Raw genomic sequence first — 21555 nt, 5'->3', positions numbered from 1 at the left:
GAAGTGAAAATGTCTTTCTTTGGGCAGATTCTTCTCTGACTTGGCCTATAATTCCCCCTCTCAGAACCACATTCAAGACCAGGCATGGTGGCTCAAGACCACAATCCCAACACTTTGAGAAGCTGAGGCAGGAGGATAGTTTGAGCCCAGCCTGGGCAACATAGTGAGACCCCCATCTCTCCCTAATTAATTAATTAATTAGCTAAGCGTGATGGTGTACATTTGTGGTCCCAGCTACTTGGGAAGCTGAGGTGAGAGGATTGCTTGGGCCAGGGATGTCAAGACTGCATTGAGCTGTCATCGTGTCACTGCACTCCAGCCTGGGAAACGGGGAAAAAAAAGCCACATATAAGACTGAGGAAATTCTCTCTGAAAGGACCCAGTGACAACACAGTGACAAGGAGCACTTTGCTCTCCCTAGGAAGACAGAGGAAGACTCTCTTAATACATGAGAGAGTCAGGGTTTTTTGTAGGGAGGAGCTACTTTCAGTTGCCCAAAAAGTCTTGAGACTTGAGACCTAAGCAAAGGGTGGAGTGCTGTACAGAGAAGGGACAGGCTGTCTGAGTAGACTTCGGTTTTTTCTTTCCTTTTTTTTTTTTTTTTTGAGATGGAATCTCACTGTGTCCCCCAGGCTGGAGTGCAGTGACGTGATATCAGCTCACTGCATTCAAGCAATTCTCCTGCCTCAGTCTCATGAGTAGCTGGGACTGCAGGCACGTGCCACCACGCCCTGCTAATTTCTGTATTTTTACTAGAGATGAGATTTCACCATGTTGGCCAGGCTGGTCTTGAACTCCTGACCTCAGGTGATCCACCCGCCTCAACCTCCCAAAGTGCTGGGATTATAGGGATGAGCCACTGTGCCTGGCTGGGATATTTTTTAATTGTAATTTTAATTAATTAATTTTTAAAATAGAGATGGGGGGAGGGTCTCACTATGTTGCCCAGGCTGGTCTCGAACTCCTGGCCTCAAGTGATACTCCTGCCTTGGCCTCCTAAAGTGCTGGGATTACAGGCGTGAGCCACGGTGCCTGGTCATGACTTCTGGTTTCAAAACGCCCCAGCAGAGGGATCTGCAGAGTGGGAGTTGCTGTCAGTTGGTGATCATGGGGTGCCTTTCCCTACGGACCCAGCCTAGGACCCAGCCTAACTAGGACTTTGACCTGCATCGGGGGATAAGGGGGGGTTAGGGAGCTTAGGTGGGGCAGTAGCCTCTGGTAGTGCCAGGTTTCTCTATGAGATGGCACTATCAAGAGTGTCTTTGTCGATGGCGTTTGGAGAACATGCCGCAGGGCTGGGAAAGCCATCTGCTCCGCCTGGTGCTTCCTCTATGATGCTATTCTCGTACGTGGGCACTCAAAAAATCCCACCCAGGCCAAGCGTGGTAGCTTATCATGCCACTAATCTCAGCACTTTAGGAGGCCGAGGCAGGAGGATCACTTGAGGCCAGGAGCTTGAGGCCAACCTGGGCAATGTAGTGTGACCCCGTCTATTTAAAAAATTAATTAATTTAAAATTAAATTTAAATTTAAAAAATTCCAGCCAGGTGCGGTGGCTCACACCTGTAATCCCAGGACTTTGAGAGGCTGAGGCAAGTGGGTTGCTTGAGCCCAGGAGTCTGAGAACCAGCCCGGGCAACACTGCAAAACCCCCATCAAGAAATACAAAAAAATTAGCCAGGCATGGTGGCAGCATGCCTGTAGTCCCAGCTACTAAGGAGGCTAAGGTGGGAGGATCACTTGAGCCTGGGAGGTTGAGTCTGCAGTGAGCTGTGATTGTGCCACTGCAGTCCCGCCTGAGCGACAGAGCAAGACCCTGTCTCAATAAATAAATAAATAAATAAATAAATAAATAAATAAATAAAGACATTCTAACCATTCCTAGACATTCATAATTCTCATTTATGGGCCACTTAAATGATTGGAAAAATATTTCTTACAATGATAATAAAATAATAATAATGATAATATTGAAAATGTACTGAGTACCAGCTATGGTGCTGGGTTCAGTGTTGCATACTTTATTTGGATTCTCACATTTCATCCTTAAAACCAGCCTTTGAAGTGGAGATTATTATCATCTCCATTTCACGGATAGGAAAACTGAGACTTGGAGAGATGAGTTGTCAGATGGCTAGTTGGTGGTGGGGAAGGGGGTTGGAATTTTTCTATGCTATTTGACTCAGCCTGGAAGTCAAGAAGGCAAAAAAGTTCCGGTCAGAGGAAGGGAGCAGGCAGTAGGGGGCAGTAAACCACAGTGAGAGGGGCCAGGGAGCTAGGCCCCAGGACAGTGGCTCCCAAGGAGTGAGCACCTAAATGAAAGCCCGGTGGGCTGAGCAGTTAAGAGGCAAGTTCAGAAAGGACAAAGGCCCCCAGATACTCTCCGGGCTGCCCCTATGCAGAGCCCATTCCTCCCTACAGTGTATATAGGTCACACCACAGGCCACCCTGGGGAGAGCCCCACACCTGGGGATGTCATTCTCTGCCCTGATGCCTAACTTAGGAGATCCACTGCCATGGATGCCGGCTCTGGCAGGGGGATCTGAAGGATGAACCACCCGTAGCAGTCAAGTCTAGAAGCTGGGTCTTCTGAAGCCAGGCTGGGGGTTCTGGTCATTTACAGACATAGGCAGAAAAAGTTGGAGCCTTATGTTTGGGGCACAGACTTTATAGATAACAGCAAAGGGGTCGCTACTGCGGTTTAAAGCAAAATGGAAGCCACAGATCTAAAAGGCTTTTTGGATCACCACACTAAGGTACATTTCTGATGTCCTGTTTGCAATTAGTGTTATTTTGGTTATTTTTTCATCATGTGCCTATAACACTGTTGGTCTTCCAAGACCGTTATTTCAACGGTAACTACTTCTGGGTTCCTTGCTTTTGTGCTTTGTCTGTCTAAAAAAGTCTCCTGGTCTGGCCAGGCACGGTGGCTCAGGCCTGTAATCCCAACGGTTTGGGAGGCTGAGGCAGACACATCACCTGAGGCCAGGAGTTTGAGACCAGTCTGGCCAACATAGTGAAACCCCATTTCTACTAAAAATTCAAAAATTAGCCGGGTGTGGTGGTGTGCGCCTGTAATCCCAGCTACTTGGGAGGCTGAGGCAGGAAAATCATTGGACCCAGGAGACGGAGGTTGCAGTGAGCCAAGATTGCGCCATTGCACTCCAACCTGGGCAACAGAGCAAGACTCTGTCTCAAAAAAATAAAAAAGTATGGAAAAAGAAAAATTTTAAAAATAATAAAAATTTAACTGTTAAAGAAAAAAAAAAAAAAAGATGGAACAAGGTAACATTTGATCTTAGGGAGAAACTGCACTGACAGATGCCAAAACTGGCCCTCTGTGAGTAGTAGAAATATAACGTGAGCCATTTGTGTAATTTTTTTTTTTTTTTTTTGAGATGGAGTCTCACTCTGTTGCCCAGGCTGGAGTGCAGTGGTGTGATCTTGGCTGATTCCTGCCTCTGCCTCCCAGGTTCAAGCTGTTCTTTTGCCTCAGCCTCCCAAGTAGCTGGGATTGCAGGCACCCGCCACCATGCCCAGCTAGTTTTTGTATTTTTAGAAGACACAGAGTTCCACCATGTTTGACAGGCTGGTCTTGAACTCCTGATCTCATGTGATCCGCCTGCCTCAGCCTCCCAAAGTGCTGGGATTACAGGAGTGAGCCACTGCACCCAGCCAATAATTTTAAAGTTTCTAGTAGCCACATTTTAAAAGGTAAAAGGGTCTGGGCATGATAGCTCACACCTGTAATCCCAGCATTTTGGGAGATCAAGGTGGGAGGATAGCTTGAGGCCAGCAGTTCAAGACCAGCCTGGAAACCATAGTGAGACCCCATCTCTACAAAACAATTTTAAAAAAGAAAAAAATTAGCCAGGCATGGTGCTGTATGCTGGTGGTCCCAGCTGCTCAGGAGGTCGAGGCAGGAGGACCACTTGAGCCTGGGAGATCAAGGCTGCAGTGAGTCACGATCACACCACTGCTTTTCAGCCTGCACAACAGAGCAAGACCCTGTCTAATTAAAATCAGCTGGGTGTGGTGGCTCACTCCTGTAATACGACTACTTTGGGAGGCTGAGGTGGGAGGGTCACTTGAGGCCAGGAATTTGAGACCACTCTGAGCAACACAGCAAGACCCTATCTCTACAATAAATTTAAAAATTAGCCAGGCATGGCGATGTGTGCCTGTGGCCCCAGCTACTGGGGAGGCTGAGATGGGAGGATTGCTTGGGCCTGGGAGGTCAAAGCAGCAGTGAGCTATGATGGCACTATTGCACTCCAGCTTGGGAGACAGGGTGAGACTCTGTCTCAAAAATATTTTTTAATTTAATTTAAAAATAAGTTCCTCAGTCACACTAGCCACATCTCCGGTGCTCAACAGCCACCTGCCGCTTGTGGCTATTGTGCTGAGCAGTGCAGAAAAAAAAAACATCTCCATCATCACAGAAGGTTCTACGGACAGCACTGCCTTGAACAATAAACACTTGCTTTCCTCTTTTCTTTGCAGATCAGTGAGATTGTCGGCTATGAGATAAAGCCCACCGAAACGACCTGCCTCTCAAATATGCTCGAATTTGGATTCGGCAAATTCGTTGAAAAGTAAGGGCTTATCCCCTCCTTCAGGAAGGGTTTTGGTCAAAGGATCTGTAAGTTCCCACAGTGATCTGATTGGCCCCATATAAGGCTGTTTATTTTATTTTTTTCCTTGTGGCATAGGGTGGCTTAAGGCTACTTAATTACCTCCAACTCTCAACTCGTATTGGTGAAGCTTCTATTTTTAGCTGCAGAACTGCTGATGGGTTATGACTAGAAAATTGAGTCATGGATTTTATTTCAAAGGGAATTTTTTTTTTTAATGTTTTTTGAACCTGAGCTTCAAGCCCAGCTCTCAGTGATTGGGGGCAAAACCATTCAACCTTTCTGTACCTCAGTTTCCTCTTCTTTAAACAAACAAAGCAATAACGCTCTCTGAGCTTTAAGACTGTATGAAACCTGTTACAAGAAAAAGTCTGTTCTCGCCTGGGCATCGTGGCTCATGCCTGTAATTTCAGCACTCTGGGGGGCCAAGGCAGGCAGATCAGTTGAGGTCAGGAGTTCAAGACCAGCCTGGCCAACATGGTGAAACACCCATTTCTACTAAAAATACAAAAGTTAGCCAGGCACGGTGGCACACACCTGTAGTCCCAGCTACTCAGGAAGCTAAGGCCAGAGGATGGCTTGGACCCAGGAGGCAGAGGTTGCAGTGAGCCAAGATAGTGCCATTGCACTCCAGCCTGGGCGACAGAGTGAGACTCTATCTTAACTAAAAAAAAAAAAAAAAAAGGTCTCTTCTCTTGCTTTCTTCCCTTCTCCGAATTCCCCTGGAGTTTGTGTGTGTGAGAATTTTGCTATTTGAATGCTATTTCTAGAACAGAGCTTCTCAGGACCCTGCTTGCTTTTCCACACCTCCTTCAGGGTGATGGGTGGGGAGATGTTACATTGCCTGGACTGGAGACCCTGTTAGGCAGGTGTGGCACCCAGACCCGCTGCATCAGCATCAGCTAGGAACTAGCTAGAAGGCACGTTTTCAGGGCCCACCCAACCCACATAATCAAATTCTGTGGATGGGCCCTGCAATCTGCATTTTAACAAATCCTCCAGGTCAGCACTGTCCAAAGCAGCATGCACTGGCCATGTGTGGCCACTGAGCCCCTACAGTGCAGCTAGTCTGAATTAGATGTGCTGTAAGTATAAAATACAGGCTTGATTTCGAAGACATACTACAAGAAAAAGGAATGCAAAATACCTAACAATTTTTAATATCGATTAATATTGAAATGATAATATTTTGGATATATTGAATCAAGTACATTATTGGAACTAATTTCACCTATATCTTTTAATATTTTTTAAATGTGGCTACTAGAAACTTTATTTTATTTTATTTTATTTTGGAGACGGAGTCTCACTCTGTCACCCAGGCCAGAGTGCAATGGCGCAATCTCAGCTCACTGCAACCTCCGCTTCCCATGTTCAAGCGATTCTCCTGCCTCAGCCTCCCAAGTAGCTGGGATTACAGGCTCCCTCCCGCCATCACGCCTGGTTAATTTTTGTATTTTCGGTAGAAATGGGGTTTCCCATGTTGGCCAGGCTGGTCTTGAACTCCTGACCGCAGGTGATCTACCCACCTCAGCCTCCCAAAGTGCTGTGATTACAGGCGAGAAACTTTAAAATTATATATGTGGCTCACTTTATATTTCTAATGGACAGCACTGCTCCAGGTGATTCTGATACATGAAAGGCTGAGAATTCCCCACTCATACTGCACCAGAGCAGGTCTAATTTAAGGCATTTCCCAGCTCTTGAATCTCTCTGTCACCTAAATACTTTGATGCCTCTGCAATACCACCGCTATCTTCCTTATTAAGGAGCAGGCCTAGAGAAGCATACGTTTTTATCAGGCTTAGGATAAAAACCCTTAGGTTTTTTTGGCCAAAGGGCCTCACTTTCCCCCAATAAGATTTTTCCAAGAGACACTAGCTATTCAACGCTTATGCTGCACTCAGCATTTTGTATACCTTAACCCTTTTTATTTATTTATTTATTTTTTATCTTTTGAGACAGAGTGTCACTCTGTCTCCCAGGCTGGAGTGTAATGGTGCAATCTCGGCTCACTGCAACCTCCACCGCCTGGGTTCAAGCAATTCTTCTGCCTCAACCTCCCAAGTGGCTGGGATTACAGGCACCTGCCATCATGCCTGGCTACTTTTTGCATTTTTGTAGAGATGGGGTTTCATCATGTTGGCCAGGCTGGTCTTGAACTCCTGATCTCAGGTGATCCATCTGCCTTGGCCTGCCAAAGTGCTGGGATTACAGGCGTGAGCCACCACGCCCGACCTTAACACATTTATCCATCACAAAAACCTAGTGTCCTAGGTCCTACAGTCCTAATATTATTCTCATTTTACAGATGAGGAAATAGACTTCAGATTATTAGCTGTTGATCACAGCTAGCAACTGAAATAACGAACATTTCACTTAGGAAAGAATCAAGATTTGAACATAAGCAGGCTTCCATTACCAGGCGGGCCTTAACCATGACCCTTCACCGCCAAAAAAGTAAATCCCTCTCCGGAGACAGCGAGTGAACAAAAAAACATACAGCTGTTCTTATACTTTCCACGCATACATGTTCAACTGTGACCAATTCAGAAGTGGAAGCACTTGGCTAAGTTGTTTACTTCTGTGGTTCCATTTGTAACATGAGAAACAGATTAGAGTTAGGATTAGGAGAAAAGGCATGTCACCTGAACTGATTCCATGTCTGGAGACTCAGCCACCACCGTTTAGGGAGGTGTGATATCGCATGTATTCCACCCACACCATAGTTAATGCAGCTTCATCACAGCTTATAGTTAATGCACTTCTCCAGCACATTTTGGGTGAGGTCAACTCTTGATATATTTCATGAATTCCCAAACTGATTAATCCCTCATCTGTGCAATCATTTGCATTCTAAGTCATAATCTAGGGTAATTCATGAGGCCTGGTGCCAGCATTTGGTCTTATTTAATTGAACCCAAAAGCCTGTGATACAGGCATATGGGGACCTGAGGCCTGTCGAGAGACTTGGCCACAGCCACATAGCCAGTGAGCGCTGGAGGCTGGGCCTTGTGACTGCTTGTCTCATACTCATCTGGGCTGGCACCTGCCTTTATTAATTATTCCCAATAAGCACACTCATTTTGGTCGCCTCTCATAGGCCATATTTAAGTCAATGACCACACTGCTGAGGTCCTGATCAGTCCTTGTTTGTAATTTTCTGCCCCTAATCTTCCTCCCTTCTCGAGGCTAAATGAGGGTTCTCAGCTCTATTTAATTGGTCCTATTTAATTGAACACATGTGAACAGTTCTGTTAGTTCTGTTACTCTTTTTTTTTTTAGATGGAATTTTACTCTTGTTGCCCAGGCTGGAGTGCAATGGCATGATCTTGGCTCAATGCAACCTTTGCCTCCCAGGTTCAAGCAATTTTCCTGCCTCAGCCTCCCAAGTAGCTGGGATTACAGGCATGTGCCACCACACCAGGCTAATTTTGTATTTTTAGTAGAGACGGGGTTTCACCATGTTGGTCAGGCTGGTCTCAAACCCCTGACCTCAGGTGATTCACCCGCCTTGGCTTCCCATAGTGCTGGGATTAGAGGAGTGAGCCACCATGCCTGGCCTAGTTCTATTGCTCTTTCTAAGAAAGAGAAGGGAGAAGGCACATTATAAGGGTGGAAGAAGAAACATTAGGGTAGGAGTCCAATTAGGGGGATTTGGTGTCAATACCCAGTTCCAGGACTCCCTGGCTGTGTGATTTTGGAGACGTCACTTGCTTCCTCTGAGTGTTGGTTTCCTGACCTATGAGTAAATATCAGATGGTCTCTTCTACACTGAAGGATACAATGAAAGACAGGGCTGAGGCAGAGAGAACAGTCCCTTTTTCCACTTCCAAGAACTTGGCTTTCCAATTCTTTGCCACACCTGGGTTTTAGGACCCAGATCTCCATGTGGACACAAGAAGAAAGGAATTTGTTAGCCCCTTCTCTCTCTCCCTCTATGCCCCTTTCTGTAGAACAGAGAGGCCATGGACGGGTGGACCCAGTATCAGGAAAACAGTAGGTGTTTTTGAAAGGGGAAGGGATGGGAAGTGGAGCAAGACCCATCACATAAATTAACAGAGGTTCAAAATCTGAATAAGAAATCAGAATACTGGCTGGGCACGGTGGCTCACGCCTGTAATAACAGCACTTTGGGAGGCCGAGGCGGGCGGATCGCTCGCGGTCAGGAGTTCAAGACCAGCCTGGCCAATATGGTGAAACCCCGTCTCTACTAAAAATACAAAAATTAGCCAGGTATGGTGGGGGGGCACCTGTAATCCCAGCTGCTCGAGAGGCTGAGGCAGGAGAATCGCTTGAATCCGGGAGGCAGAGGTTGCAGTGAGCCAAGATCGCACCACTGCACACCAGCCTGGGCATCGCAATGAGACTCCATCTGGGGAAAAAAAAAAAAAAAAAGAAATCAGAATATGGGCAAATTAGGCATAAACAAAGATGGAAAGAAGAGGTCTTATTTTAGTGACCTTACAACAGTGGTTCTCAACTGGGGGCCATTTCCCACCCCTAAGGGACGCTTGGAAATATCTGGAGATATTTTTGGTTGTCACAACTGGCAAAAGATGGGGACAGGGCTGGGGAGTCTGCTGCTGGCGTCTAGTGGGTAGAGACCGGGGATGCTGCTAAACACCCTAGAAGGTATGGTACAGCTCCCCATGACAATTATTCAGCCTATGTCAGTTTGCCAGGGCTCTTCAAAAGACAAAGCAATAAATTTAGTTATAGTCTAATTGGCTTTTAATCAAGATTCATGAATCAGGGCAGCCTCTGTTTTCCAAAACAGAATGAGAGTTCCCACTGGGCAGTAGCACAATGGTAAGTTTTATAAGGAAACAGAACAATACGAAAAAAAAAAAGATTAATTAACGTCAGGTTATTTTTTTATAAGGGTTCAAGCAGAGGGAACTTCCTTATTCTCTGACTCAGGTAGACTGGAATCTCCTGTTTTCAGGAAAAACTGTCCTGTTCTGGGATCTATCTCCTTCCTCAAAGATTCAGTTTGATTACATGCCATTTAGCGTGAGTGACTCCATTTTGGTTTCATCTGGTCTGCTGGGGTCTAGTGCAGGAGCTCAGTTCAGAATAGTGACCTACCGTAATTTTTGTTGAACAGGCTGCTCTTACAACATACCACAGACTGAGTGGCTTACACCACAGAAATTTATTGTCTCATAATTCTGGAGGCTTAAAGTCCAAGGCCAAGATGTAGACAGAGTTGGTTCCTTCTGAGGCCTCTCTCCTTGGCTTGCAGATGGCTGTCTTCCCCTATGAATTGTCATGGTCTTCCCTCTGTGTGTCTGGGTCCTAATCTCTTCTTATAAGGCCACGAATTATAATGGATTAGGGCCCACCCTCATGACTTATTTTAATTTAATTACCTCTTTAAAGATCCTTTCTCCAAATAGAGTTACATTCCGAGATATTAGGGGTTAGAATTTCAATATATGAATTTTTGGGGAGACAATATTTAACCCATAACATGGCCCAAAAATGTCAGAGGTGCCAAGGGTGAGAAACCCTGCAAAACACTGGCGGTAGCTGGCAGATCTTAGAGCAGGATAGTAAACTTTTTGGTCAAATTAAGGGCTTTTGGAGATTCTCCTAAGACTGAGCTGAAATTCCTCCTCTATTTTTTTTTTTTTTTTTTTGAGACAGAGTTTTACTCTGTTTTCCAGAGTGGAGTACAGTGGTGCAATCACGATCGCGGCTCACTGCAACCTCTACCTCCCAGGCTCAGGCGATCCTCCCATCTCGGCCTCCTGAGTAGCTGGGACTACAGGCACATACCACACCTGGCTAATTTTTGTGTTTTTAGTGGAGATGGTGTTTTGCTATGTTGCCCAGAATGGTCTCAAACTCCTGACCTCAAGTAATCCTCCCTCCTTGGCCTCCCAAAGTGCTGGGACTACAGGCATGAGCCACCACGCCTGGCCTGAAGTTTCTCCTTTGATGTGTCTTCTCTGCCTCCTGTTGATGTTGCTGTTGCTGTGTTCTCTCTTTAGATTGGAGCCCATTGGTGCAGCCGCCAGCAAGGAATACTCTCTGGAGAAAAACTTGGATAAAATGAAGTTAGATTGGGTTAACGTGACATTCAGCTTCGTGAAATACAGGGACACTGTGAGTCTCACTCCAACTGCAGCCCCCACTTGAAAGCAGCCCCATTTGTTATGCAGTAGATTACAGAAACGATTCATTCAGAACGGCGACAGAACTCACAGAGGAATAATCGCTCACGTCTTGATTGTTTCCTCCTGTCTGCCTTTCTGTGTTGCTCATCTTTCCTCTCAGCACCACCAAAGAAACGCATTCTTCAAATCAGAAAGGCCTTTTGATTCAGAGCAAGAAGTTTTCTCAGTGCAAAAGAACCAAGCAAGCCTCCTAAATCAGCACCTCCCAGTGAAGGTGCAGGCTTGCACACCATTCCAAAGCTTCCCAGTCCCCTCAGAAGCACAGCAGCAGACAATGACTAGTGTTTCTCAGATGTCGATGCTTGCAGGAATCACCGGAGATCTTGTTGAAATGCCGGTTCTGATTCAGCAGGTCCAGGATGGGACCTAAGATTCTGCAGCTCTAACAAGCTCCCAGATAATATTGATCAATTTTGAATAGTAAGGGTGTAGGTTTCTTTCTTTTCACTTGCACTTGTAGAAAACACAGGAGTTTGTACAGTGCATGCGAAGGTGCATACCCCTGAAGCGTTTGCTCAGCTGTCTTTAGGGTCTGGCTTGCTTTGGGGATAGAGTGTGAGGTAGGGATGAGAACTGCAGCTCTGGGGGAGCTATAAATCATGGAGGCAATAGGTTGATACACACATCCTGCAGACCATTGGTTCTTTTTTTTTTTTGAGATGGAGTCGCGCTCTGTCACCCAAGCTGGAATGCAACTGTGTGATCTCAGCTCGCTGCAACCTCTGCCTCCCGGGCTCAAGCGATTCTCATACCTCAGCCTCCTGAGTAGCTGGGATTATGGGTGCCTGCCACCACACCCAGCTAATTTTTGTATTTTCAGTAGAGATGGGGTTTCACCATGTTGGCCAGGCTGGTCTTGAACCCCTGACCTCAAGTGATCCGCCTGCCTCGGCCTCCCAAAGTGCTGGGATTACAGGCGTGAGTCACCATGTCAGGCCCAACCATTGATTCTTAAAGCAGCGCTTCCAAACTTGCATTGTAGAATCATCTGGGATGCTTTAAAATCTCCCAATGGATTCTTCCTGGCTCCTCCCCTCCCAGAATGCCTAGGCATCTGTATTTTTAAGGCACCCCTGGTTTTTCTCATGTGCAATGTGGATTGAGAACCAAAAGCTCCCAAGCCTCCCTCCTCCCCCAGGCTGCATATTATCTACTTGTGACTTCTTTCCCTATTCAGCTTAAAAGAGCTGTAGGGATAAAAAGATGTGATCCCTTTCTTCACCTAGCATGAAGGTCATTCATGGCCAATACTCCTATAAATATAAAGACAGATTAACAAGATAAAAGCATTAAAATTTTATTTATTCAAAGTTTTACATGACATTTGAACCCTCAAAACTGAAGACCCAAGGAAAACTGTATTTTTGGGCTTAGGTTTGATGAAGAATGGACAGCTGTATGGAAATGAAATTGAACAAAAGAGTGTGGTATAATGGTCTAGACTGGGTGGAAGCCTAGCGAGACCTGCCTGTTCAGATTCTTCTTGGTCTTTCTGTGTAGCAGTCCTTCCTCCGAGGCATAGGGCAAGACCCCTCAGGAACAAGGATCTTGTGACCCGCTATGGGACAAGGTTGCTCAGAGAATTTCTTTATGGCCTGCTGTCTTGGTCAGAGTAATATTTCTGGGTTTTATGGCTTCCTTCGGGAAAGAGGAGTTTAGTTTCTATGGACTGCCTTAGGGGAAAGATAAAGGAGCAGGAGAAAGGAAGAAAAAGATGGACAGAAAGATCTTGCTTCCAAGGCCTTCCAATGTCCTTCAGTGCAAAATACTCGGCAAATCAAGGTGCAATGCTTCGGGGTATTGTGGTGTTCTGAGCCCCAACAGAACTATACATGAGCCGATGAGAGGGAAGAGAGCTGAGGGCACAGGGCCTCATTACTGAGCCTCTCCCAGCAAGGGTGACCCAGCCACCATGGGTCTCAGAAGCGTGGCTACATGATCAGCTTGGATTAGACACTGCTGTAGAGGCTGTTGGGGTGACAAGAGGAGTGTAAGCTAGGAACCTGGGGAACAGTTCACTTATACCTGGCCAGTCTGCAGAGTTTTTGCCTAAAGTAACTATAGGCAAGGATCAGTAGCTAAATGGGGATCAAGAAACCACTTTATTAATAGCCCAGCACACCTCCCAGTGCTGAGCTACTGGTAAAACATAGATAAGAGAATACATGCCAGGCCCAATTTAGCCTCCTAGATTAGACTTGAAAGAAGTGAGAACAGAGCGAGAAAGACCAAACCTGCCCCAGGGGTCAGACCCTTGTCAGCTTGCTTGCCACAATGGCCCAGGAGAAAAAGTGCCAACCACAGGGCCTGGCCTTTAAGGCACACCTTAGACTTTACCTACTAGTAAAACAGGACCACTTGGTCAGGCTTCGTAGCTCACACCTACAATCCCAGGACTTTGGCAGGTACAAGTGAGAGGATCACTTGAGCCCAGGAGCTCGAGAACAGCCTGGGTAACATAGCAACACCCCATCTCTACAAAAAAAAAAAAAAAAATTAGCTGAGTATGGTGATGTGCGCCAGCTACTTGGGAAGCTATTTGAGAAGCTGAGGCAGGGAGATTGCTTGAGCCCAGGAATTTGAGGCTGCAGTAAGCTATGATTGCAGCATTACACATTACACTCCAGCCTGGGTGACGGAGACCCTGTCTCAGAAAAGACCCAATAAATGTATAAAACAAGCCAGGCATGGTGGCTCACACCTATCATGCTTGTAATCCCAGCATTTTGGGAGGCTGAGGCAGGCAGATCACTTGAGGTCAGGAGTTTGAGACTAACCTTGCCAAGGTGGTGAAACCCCATCTTTGCTAAAAGTATAAAAATTAGCCCAGGGTGGTGGTGCTTGCCTGAAATCCCAGCTACTCGGGCAGCTGAGGCAGGAGAATCAATTGAATTCGGGAGGCGGAGGTTGCAGTAAGCTGAGATCATGCCACTGCACTCCAGCCGAGGCGACAGAGCAAGACTGTCTCAAAAATAAATAAATAAATAAATAAATAAATAAATAAATAAATAAATAAATAAATGAAACAGAGGTCCCCAAACTTTATTGGTTCACAATGCCTTTGTGTCTAAGTGCTTTTTTCACAGTGCCCTTAGGCCAAAAGAAATACCTAATAGCTTTGTTTATGCAGTAATTAGGTCCAAACAATTTAATAAGGATTTATGCTCTAACAACTCAGCCACCGTTTGAAAAAAATACACCTACATTAAAAGAAAAAATAATGGTTGTATTTTATTTTTAAATAACCACAGTCATTTACTTTGAGTTGGCTGCGGTGCCCCAGGGCACTTCAGTTCACAGGGTGGAAACCGCAGGTCTCGGCCTAACTAGTCAGATTAGCAGCTGATCTTCCTACCGGAGGGAAAGGAGAGCCAGGAAAGCAAGTGGAGAAGCAGGAACACAGGGAAAGGGGCAGAAATCTTCCTCCCCAGCAAATTCTATCTGTGAGTCTTGGATTAGACTGTATTTGACTTCTGCAAAGGGGGTGGACAATAAATGTCTTTTAAAAAAATTTTTTAGAGATGGGGTCTTGCTATGTTGCCCAGGCTGGTCTTGAATTCCTGGGCTCAAGCAATCCTCCTACCTCAGCCTCCCAAAGTGCTGAGATTACGGGCATGAGCCACCTTGTCCAGCCTAAATATCTTTAATAACATTTTCAAGGAAGAAAGTAGAAGTCCTATCCCCTGCAAGACATAGATTCCTACCCCATGAGAGTGGAGTTCTGAGCTGTGAGGTCCTAAGGGATCAGCATGAAAAATGGGGAGGTGGCTGGATGCAGTGGCTCAAGCCTGTAATCCCAACACTTTGGGAGGCTGAGGCAAGAGGATCGCTTGAGGCCAGGAGTTCGAGACCAGCCTGGGCAACAGTGAGACCCCATCTCTTAAAAAAAAATCCAAGCTGGGCACAGTGGCTCATGCCTGTAATCCCAGCACTTTGGGAGGCCGAGGCGGGTAGATCACCTGAGGTCAGGAGTTTGAGACCAGCCTGGCCAACATAGTGAAACCCTGTCTCTACTAAAAACACAAAATTAACTGGGTGTGGTGGCATTTGCCTATAATCCCAGCTATTCGGGAGGCTGAGGAAGGAGAATCACTTGAACCCAGGAGGTGGGCGTTGCACTGAGCTGAGATTCCGCTGCTGCCCTCCAGCCCAGGCAATAGGAGTGAAACTCTGTCTTAACAACAACAACAAAAAATACAGGCATGGTGGCATATGCCTGTAGTCCTACCTACTTGGGAGGCTGAGGCAGGAGGATCCCTTAAGCCCAGGAGTTTGAGGCTGCAGTGAGCTAGGATCGAGCCATTGCACTCAGGCCTGGGTGAAGAGACCTTGTCTCTAATAAATATATTTTTTAAAAAGGAAAAGAAAAATGGGGAGGTTTCACAATTTTGACAAGGTGGGGCGTCTTTGTTTACAGGATACAAGCATCTTGTGTGCAATTGATGACATTCAAATGCTACTCGATGATCACGTGATAAAGACGCAGACCATGTGTGGCTCCCCATTCGTCAAACCAATAGAAGCAGAATGCCGGGTAAGAGGAAATGAAGTTGAATGCTTTGAGATGTTTCATTAGCCCTGCGTTTCTCAGAGGAGGGGAAAGGTTTTCAAGTTCAGTTAACAAAGAAAGTTGCCTTGTCCTAATTGGAAAAAATAAATAAATAAATGACACAGTGGCTTACACCTGTAACCCCAGTACTTTGGGAGGCCGAGGTGGGCAGATCACCTGAGGTCAGGAGTTCAAGACCAACCTGGCCAACATGGTGAAACTCCGTCTCTACTAAAAATACAAAAATTAGCCAGGCGTGGTGGCAGGTGCCTATAATCCTAGCTTCTTGGGAGGCTGAGACAGGACAATCACTTGAACCCAGGAGGCGGAGGTTGCAATGAGCCGAGATCGCACCATTGCACTCCAGCCTGGGCGACAAGAGTGAAACTCCGTCTCAAAAATAAATACATTGATTAATTAATGACAAAAGACTGAAAGCAATAACCATCCAAGTAAGCATATGGCATGCTGAGCCTTTGCAACTGTCTGCCAAAAGAGAAGATGAGATTTGAATGCACCAAATACACATGCATTTGGGAAGCATCTTATGAGCTATGGTACTCTAGAATGTAAGCTACCTGAAGGTAGGGGTTTGGCCTCCTGTGCTCATTGTTTGTAGCAGTGACATGGGCTAACGACACAAACTCTGAAGCCAGATGACCTGAGTTTGAATTCTGGCTCTGCTCCTTATTAGGGATGTGACCTTGGGCACATTACTAAACTGTTGTGTTTCAGTTTCTACATCTGGAAAATGCGGTTTGTAATCACATCTACCTGGTAAGGCTGTGGGATTAAATTGGTTCCATATACTTAAAGCACTAGACCATTGCTTGTCACAGATTATGTATATAACTATTATAATTATTCTGCTAGAATGTGAGCTCCACAGTGGGCAAAGTTCTTGTGTGCTTCATTCATTGCTATGTTCACATCACCTGGAGCAGTGACCAGAGAACAGGGGGACGTCAATAATTATTTGTTAAACAAGTGACTGACTGAATGAATAAATGCATGACTCCATCCATTTGCTTGGTCCATGGGCCTGTGATGCAGAGTGGCAGGTTTATGATTCAGATATGAATTGCTAAATTCACAGAAATGGGAAGAAAAGCTAATTCGCATACAAGACAATTTGGATGCCTGGTTGAAATGCCAAGCCACCTGGCTGTACCTGGAACCAATCTTCAGTTCAGAGGACATCATAGCCCAGATGCCAGAAGAGGGGAGGAAATTTGGCATTGTTGATAGTTACTGGAAATCACTTATGTCTCAAGCGGTAAGTTTTTATACCCTAATAACTCTTACCAGCAGAAATACAAATGTTTCCTCATTATGCATCTAGTCACCCTCCTTGAAACTTGTAAATGAACTGGAGTTTTGGAAAATCAATCTTTTTGTATCTTCTTCTAATTTCAAAAGTTATTATTAAAAATGCAAACATATGAGTGGTGCGGTGGCTCGTGCCTGTAATCCCATCACTTTGGGAGGCCAAGGCAGGTGGATCACTTGAGGTCAGGAGTGCCAGAACAGCCTGGCCAACATGGTGAAACATCCCATCTCTACTAAAAATACAAAAATATATATATATGTGTGTGTGTGTGTATGTATATATGTATATATGTGTGTGTGTATATATACATGTATATATACACATATATGTATATGTATGTATATATGTGTATATATACATGTATATATGTATATATATGTATGTACATATGTATGTATATATACATATATACGTATATATATGTGTGTATATATACGTGTGTGTATATATACGTGTGTGTGTGTGTGTGTGTGTATATATATATTAGCCAGGCATGGTGGTGCATGCCTGAAATCCCAGCTACCTGGAGGGCTGAGGTGGGAGGATCACTTGAACTCAGGAGGCGGCGGTTGCAGTGAGCTGGCATCGTGCCACTACACTCCAGGCTGGGAGAGCGAGATTCTGTCTCAAAAAAAATTAAAAAAAAAAAAAAAAAGCAAATACAAATACATAACATAGAAAGTAGAAGCCTTTTGGAATCCCACTTCCCAAGCAGTAACTATAGGCAGTTTGTATTATTTAACTGTCATTTCTTATGAGGTTTTATTTGTTGCAGGATAATGTAATAACACTTTTATAGCTTGAGAATCCTTTTAGAATTCCAACAATTATCCACATTTGGTTACGCAGTTATTTAACAAATGTTTATTCAGTGCCTACAATGACCCAAGTGTTATACTGGAAATCAGAAAATACTTGAAGGTGGCAAGAATATGATTTCTGTCTTCATAGAATTTGCTGCCTTGGCTAAGTGCGGTTGCTCACACCTGTAATTCCAGCACTCTGGGAGGCCAAGGCAGGTGGATCGCTTGAGCTCAGGAGCTGGAGACCAGTCTTGGTAACATAGTGAAACCCTGTCTCTACTAAAAATATAAAATAGCTGGGTATGGTGGCATGCACCTGTAATCCTGGCTATTCCGAGGCTGAGGCAGGAGGATCCCTTGAGCCTGGGAGGCGGAGGTTGCAGTGAGCCCAGATTGCGCCACTGCACTCTAGCCCGGGCAACAGAGGGAGACTCTGTCCCCCACACCCAAAAAAAAAGAGTAATATACAAATAGTTATTAGAATACAGAAGAGTGATTTGGTTGTCTTAGGGTGTCAAGGAAGGCCTCTAAAGCAGGAACGTTGGGATCAAGCCTTGAAGGATGGTAAGTTCATTGGGTGTGCAAGACACCTAGTGGCATCTTTTATGAGGTCAAATCATTTTCCTTTTTTAAGTCAAGTGTGATCAAATTGGGGTGCACTTAAAAAGATTTTGCTGCAAGGGAATTTATCTTCCCTGCTTTGTTTGCGAGGGTGAGATAAATGGGAATTTAGATTGTCCAACCAGCATAAGCCAATTCTTTATTAGTTAAGGTTCTTTGGGTGCAAGTGACAAAAACCAACTTAGGATAGCCGGAACGAAAAGACCAAACTAGTGTCTCATGGAACGCAAGGCCAGATAGCGCAGCCAAGCCTCACAAAAGATGCATCTAGAACCCAGAAGCCTCTTCTCTTAGGAACTCCTTCCATCTCTCTGATCTCAGCTCCTCTTTCCTGGCCTTGCCTTAGTCTCTCTCTCTCTCTCTTCCCCCACCCCCATCTCTCTCTCTCTCTCTCTCTCTCCCCCTCTCTGTCTCTCTCTCAAGACTAGCTTGCTCTACCATTCCATCACACAGAGAGACATAATCCTCACTCAGCCCAGACTAGTATAGAATGTCATGGTTTGGATTCTAAACTCCCTGGGTTAAAATATGATTGGGCTTGATTGGTTTCAGGCACCCAATCCCTGCCCAGTCAACCGTGATCAGAGGAACAAGGTCATGTTCCATGAGCATTCACCCCTGTGCAGTTAGGAAGCGGATCAGGAGGCAGTTAGCTGGACAAGGAGTGCTGTCAGTTGATAGGTCACACATTCATTACAATGACCAATGTCAGAACTTGGGAACCTCATGATAAGTCTCACCTTTTTTAATGGAACCCAGGTGAAAGATAACAGGGTTCTGGTGGCAGCCGACCAGCCACGGATGGCCGAGAAGCTTCAAGAAGCCAACTTTCTCTTGGAGGACATCCAGAAAGGGCTGAATAATTACTTGGAGAAGAAGAGACTATTCTTCCCCAGGTATCCAGCATTGTTCTTTTACTTGGAATTACATTCTTGCCCCATATGTAGGTAGAATTCCATTTTTCATACCAAGAGTTGACTTCAACCAATCTAGTCTATACTCTTTCCTGGTTTTCCATTCTCCAAGACAGCTTTCAGGAATGGTGCATGACTTCACGGTCTTTATTTAGTGTGAGGTTGAATGGACACCAGTGGGTGTCAAATGCACACGTTGTCCAGACCAACACTGTTATTTTTCCGAATTATATGGGGGTAGAGTATTCATGACTATGAGCCTGGATTTTGGAGTTAAACAGACCTCCTTTGGCATCCCAGCTTTTCTACCTAGTAGTCTTGAGGCCTCCAGCAAATCTATCCAAGCCTCAGGTTTCCCACCGTAAATCTGGGATATAGTAATGGCCCCTACTCTATGTATTTGTTGTACAGATTAATGAGCTAACACATGTAAAAACATTAGCACCTAGACTATGTGTTTAAGAAACATCAGTCCATTTTTTATACCATCAAATTTTGTAGTTTCTGGTAGGTATGCTTATACATATTTGACTCTTTTCCTCCCCCACAAAAACCAATCTTCTGCATAAAAGTCAAGGAAGTTTTAGGTTAGTTCCAGGCCAGGCATGGTGGCTCACGCCTGTAATCTCAACATTTTGGGAGACCAAGGTAGGAAGATTGATTGAGCTCAGGAATTTGAGACCAGCCTGGACAAGATGGGGAAATTCCACCTGTACAAAAAGAAATACAAAAAATAAGCCAGCCTAGTTGTGTGCGCCCATGGTCCCAGCTACTCAGGAGACTGAGGTAGGAGGATCACTTGAGCCTGGGAGGCAGAGGTTGTAGTGAGCCAAGACTGCATCAGTGCACTCCAGCCTGGGCAACAGAGTCAGACCCTGTCTCCAAAAAAAAAAAAAAAAAAAAAAAAAGGAGAAGGTTAGTTTCAGAAAGGTGAGTTCTCACTCCTGACATTCCTAATAATCTATCCATGACTACTTCACCATTGACGGTCACCGCATGTCATTTGACCCCAATTAGGATGTTTGATCCTAATTTACCTTTAAGAAACATAAATTTTAGTGTTTCTTTATGTGAACACAAAGTTAGTTCCCTGCTGCTTACCAAAAAAAAAAAAAAAAAAAAAGTGATTTGTTAGAAACTCAGAAGTATGGCTGGGTACGGTGGCTCATGCCTGTAATCCCAGCACTTTGGGAGGCCAAGGGGGCAGATCACCTGAGGTCAGGAGTTCAAGACCAGCCTGGCCAACATGGTGAACACCCTGCCTCTACTAAAAATACAAAAATTAGCCAGGTGTGGTTGGGGGGGCACCTGTAATCCCAGTTACTTGGGAGACTGAGGCAGGAGAATTGCTTGGACCTGGGAGGCAGAGGTTGCAGTGAGCTGAGATCATACCACTGCACTCTAGCCTGAGCGATGGAGCAAGACTCTATTTCATAAATAAATAAATAAACTCAGAAGTATCTTTGGTATTTATTCAATTCAGCATTATCCAATAGAACTTTCTACAATGATAGGAATGTTCTTTGTCTGTACTGTCTAATACAGTAGCCCTTAGTCACCAGTGGCCACTGAGCGCTTTATATGTGGCTGAGGTGACTGAGGAAGCCAATTTTTAACTTAGTTGATATTACTTTTTAATGTCAATAGCCACATGTGGCTAATAGCTTTTGTATTGGATAACACATTATAGTGGAAGAGACCCTGGTTTAGAAGCATAAGGCTTGGGAAGAGATTAAACTCAGGAAACACCTGAGGTTTGGGTTTCTAGTTCTAGACCCACTCCTGTTATTCCTAATTAAAATAGGAATAATAGACCAGGCGTGGTGGCTCCTGCCTGTAATACCAGGACTTTGGGAGGCCAAAGTGGGCAGATCACCCAAGGCTGGGAGTTCGAGACCAGCCTGGCCAAAATGATGAAACCCTGTCTCTACTGAAAATACAAAAATTAGCTGGGTATGGTGGTGGGCATCTGTAATCCCAGCTATTTGGGAGGCTGAGGCAGGAGAATCGCTTGAACCTGGGAGGCAGAGATTGCGGTGAGCTGAGATGGCGCCACTGCACTCCAGCCTGGGTGACAGAGCGAGACTCTCTCTCAAAAAAAATATGAATAATAGCACTAATATAGCATTTACCTTACACCAGGACCCTGCTCTAAGTGCTTTACACTTATTAACTAATTTAATCTTTGTAATACTCTTATGAGTTTGGGAACATTATTATTGTCCCTGTTTTATAAATGAGAAGATAATGATTTGCCCAAAGATATAAGACTGATAAAATGATCAAGCTAGAATTGATACCCAGGAAGTCTGGATAAGATATTCAACCATTTAACTTCTCTGAGCCACACGTTTTCCCTAAGTTAAACACACACACACACACACACACACACAAATACCTTGATATTTCTTTATGCATTTTTATGAAATAAAATTACATACTCTCAGCAAACACTTTGAGAATGTTTTTGATAGCCACATAATTTAAGTTAATTTCATCTTGAAAATACAGATTGCTAA

General features: G+C 44.9%; 1 protein-coding gene across 2 annotated transcripts in view; it reads left to right on the top strand.

Moving 5' to 3' along the window:
* The window catches only part of DNAH3 (dynein axonemal heavy chain 3), a 212967-nt gene that overhangs the window by 67865 nt on the left and 123547 nt on the right, over nt 1–21555 (top strand). For both annotated transcript variants that reach the window (XM_077986427.1, XM_077986426.1), the window contains 5 exons: nt 4504–4595; nt 10634–10748; nt 15237–15353; nt 16465–16644; nt 18882–19018. In XM_077986427.1, the coding sequence (XP_077842553.1) occupies nt 4504–4595; nt 10634–10748; nt 15237–15353; nt 16465–16644; nt 18882–19018 (641 nt within the window). The remainder of the gene's footprint in view (nt 1–4503; nt 4596–10633; nt 10749–15236; nt 15354–16464; nt 16645–18881; nt 19019–21555) is intronic.

The sequence above is a fragment of the Macaca mulatta genome, chromosome 20 (assembly GCF_049350105.2).
Source record: "Macaca mulatta isolate MMU2019108-1 chromosome 20, T2T-MMU8v2.0, whole genome shotgun sequence".
Taxonomy (NCBI): Eukaryota; Metazoa; Chordata; class Mammalia; order Primates; family Cercopithecidae; genus Macaca; species Macaca mulatta.
Note: the sequence above shows the minus strand (reverse complement) of the source record. Positions and strands in the feature narration are given on the sequence as shown.